The sequence below is a fragment of the Octopus bimaculoides genome, chromosome 25 (assembly GCF_001194135.2).
Source record: "Octopus bimaculoides isolate UCB-OBI-ISO-001 chromosome 25, ASM119413v2, whole genome shotgun sequence".
NCBI lineage: Eukaryota > Metazoa > Mollusca > Cephalopoda > Octopoda > Octopodidae > Octopus > Octopus bimaculoides.
The window spans coordinates 451309-453653 of record NC_069005.1 but is presented as its reverse complement, the minus strand read 5'-3'; the positions used below and the strand labels follow the sequence as shown (position 1 = coordinate 453653).

Below are 2345 nucleotides of genomic sequence, written 5' to 3'. Positions count from 1 at the left end.
TTTAATATTTCTTTTGGTTAATATTTACAATATTACCCGGAAACGTTTCCTATGACGGAGATTCCGAATATGCAAGAAACCACGTTTTCAAAATTCTAAATTCAATAAGCATATAGATATGTGTATAAAGAGATAAATAGACATGAGGGTCTTCCTGGGGCTAAAAACAACAGTATCACCGTCCTCTAGAGGACCGCCACATTTATATATGGCAAATATATTTTATGAATAAACAGATAGGGAGGATAAACAGACAGATAAATAAATAAATAGATGGAAAAGTTCAAAATTTAAAATTGGGGGAGGGGGGGGAATTTGAGCCCCTTATTAAACTTTATAACATTAATTATTAAACATTAATGTTTGTTTCTTATAAAATGGTGTTTATTTAATTTACATTAAATTATTGTTTACGATTATTTAAGGCAAACAAGTAAAAGCCAGATTCTTTTCACTTTAATGTTTTTGTTTATATTTAATTTGTTTGCATATTTTCCTCAATTCGCTACGATCTCTTGAAAGTAAACAAAATCAGAATTTTAAATTGTGTGTGGGGGGGGGATTTAATTTTTTTTTTTTTGCATATTCGTAATTTCCGAAACGTGGAAATCCGAAAAAATTTTTTTCCAAAAACTTAGTGCCACAATTCACCACCAATGTCACACTGGTGGATTTATAAGGCACTGGTGTATTGGAAATTCACTGGATGCAAATACTGTAAGGTAAGTATCTTGCCTAAGGACATAATACAATGTCATTCATTAACCAACTCCCTGTTTACTGATGTGGGTGTTGTTGTTGTTGTTTGTTTTATCTGTTGTTCTTTTTTGTGTATTATTTATTTATATCTATTTTTTTTTCTTTTTATTATTACTTATCAGATTGACCAAGAACTGAACTATGGCTATTGCTGTTGTGTTTCTCGTAACATTTTTGGTGTCATCTATTCTCTATATCTTTTCTGTTGTGTGGAAAGAATTTAAGACTTTGCGGGCCCGACAAATAGCTGCTTCCAAGTTCCATTGTTTGCCAAGACATTGGTTGTGGGGCAATCTGAAGCAAGTAAGCGTTCTTTATTGATTTATTTTATATCGCACATATTTCTACAACTTGCGGGAATGCTTTTGAAATAAAATAACTGCAGCACCGTGACTTTCAGAAACATTTTTGTATTTTCAGAATTGTCAAAGCATGGAATGAACAATGCTTATCAGTTGTCAGGAAACCATATTCTTCGAAAATTCCATGTCTCCTGAAATTCAACACTACTCTTGATTTGCTTGTTTGTCTCTTTTAGGGCACACATTCCTGTTTTATGCTGTCTCATGATTTATAGAAACTTGTTAGAGTGTGTCCCATTCCCAAAAAGAGCAAAACCCTCTTAAACTTCCATAATGACCCCTAATAAAGTCAGATCTCCTGGAGCCTTACTTCTCTGGTGCTCACCAGTAAGTTCAGTTAAAATAGTTTCATTGTTCCAAGCATTCGCAAGGCTCTCTCTCCCATCCCCGGCACACAAAACTCTTTGGTCAAAACTGCCCATCAACAGGCTCTGTCTCTCATCTCACACTAAAGGACCTTTCTCTGATCCATACTATATCAATTCTAATGTACCCCTAGGTTCAGCTTTGTCCCTCATGCTCTCCCTTTTATATATTAATGACCTTCATACTCTCACCTTCAACAGCTCCTGCTTCTACACAGATGATGCCATTCTTCATTCCACAACCATTCACCAACCATTTGCAACCTAAACGTCTTAGGCAAAACCTATGCCAACTCCATCTTGAAGAGAAACCTCAAGAACAACCTCCAAACATGTTGTGCTCCGACACACTTTGCCTAACAAGAAAACCTTATCATAACTCTATCTCTAAATATAAACAGCCCACAACACAACCAGAAACTCTTGAGGTTGATACAATTACGAGGGAGGCCACACTTACATAGAAGGATCCTTTCTGGTGAAAAACACATCCTGAACATAACAATGGCTGCATCTTAAAGATTGATCTTTCTCTTCAGAGCCAGCAAATATTTCCCTCACCAACAACTGCTAACCTTCTAAAAAAAACTTAAGGGAGGCACACAATGGAATGCTATTTCCATATTTGGATTGGTACTTCTGTGGCACTTGCAGGCATCGTTTCTCAATCTCATCCAAATGAAGGCCAATTCACAAATTAGCATTGAACCACTCTCAAACACACTCCAACCTCTTTCTTACAAACATACTTTCTTTTCTCTGGTATTTCTCTTGTGATTACACCCCCGCCCCCACTACCTCCTCCTCCTCCTCCTCCTCATCATCATCATCACCACCACTGGCTGCTTTCGTGCACCTT

The 2345-nt window shown here is 36.5% G+C and overlaps 1 protein-coding gene across 3 annotated transcripts in view; it reads left to right on the top strand.

Moving 5' to 3' along the window:
- Window positions 1-2345, top strand: part of LOC106869561 (ultra-long-chain fatty acid omega-hydroxylase) — a 26531-nt gene that overhangs the window by 13077 nt on the left and 11109 nt on the right. For 2 of the 3 annotated variants that reach the window (XM_014915353.2, XM_014915352.2), the window contains one exon: window positions 882-1062. In XM_014915353.2, the coding sequence (XP_014770839.1) occupies window positions 901-1062 (162 nt within the window). In that variant the 5' untranslated portion in view covers window positions 882-900. Of the gene's footprint in view, window positions 1-563; window positions 723-881; window positions 1063-2345 lie in introns of those variants that run through there. The other variant, XM_014915354.2, reaches the window with a different exon arrangement.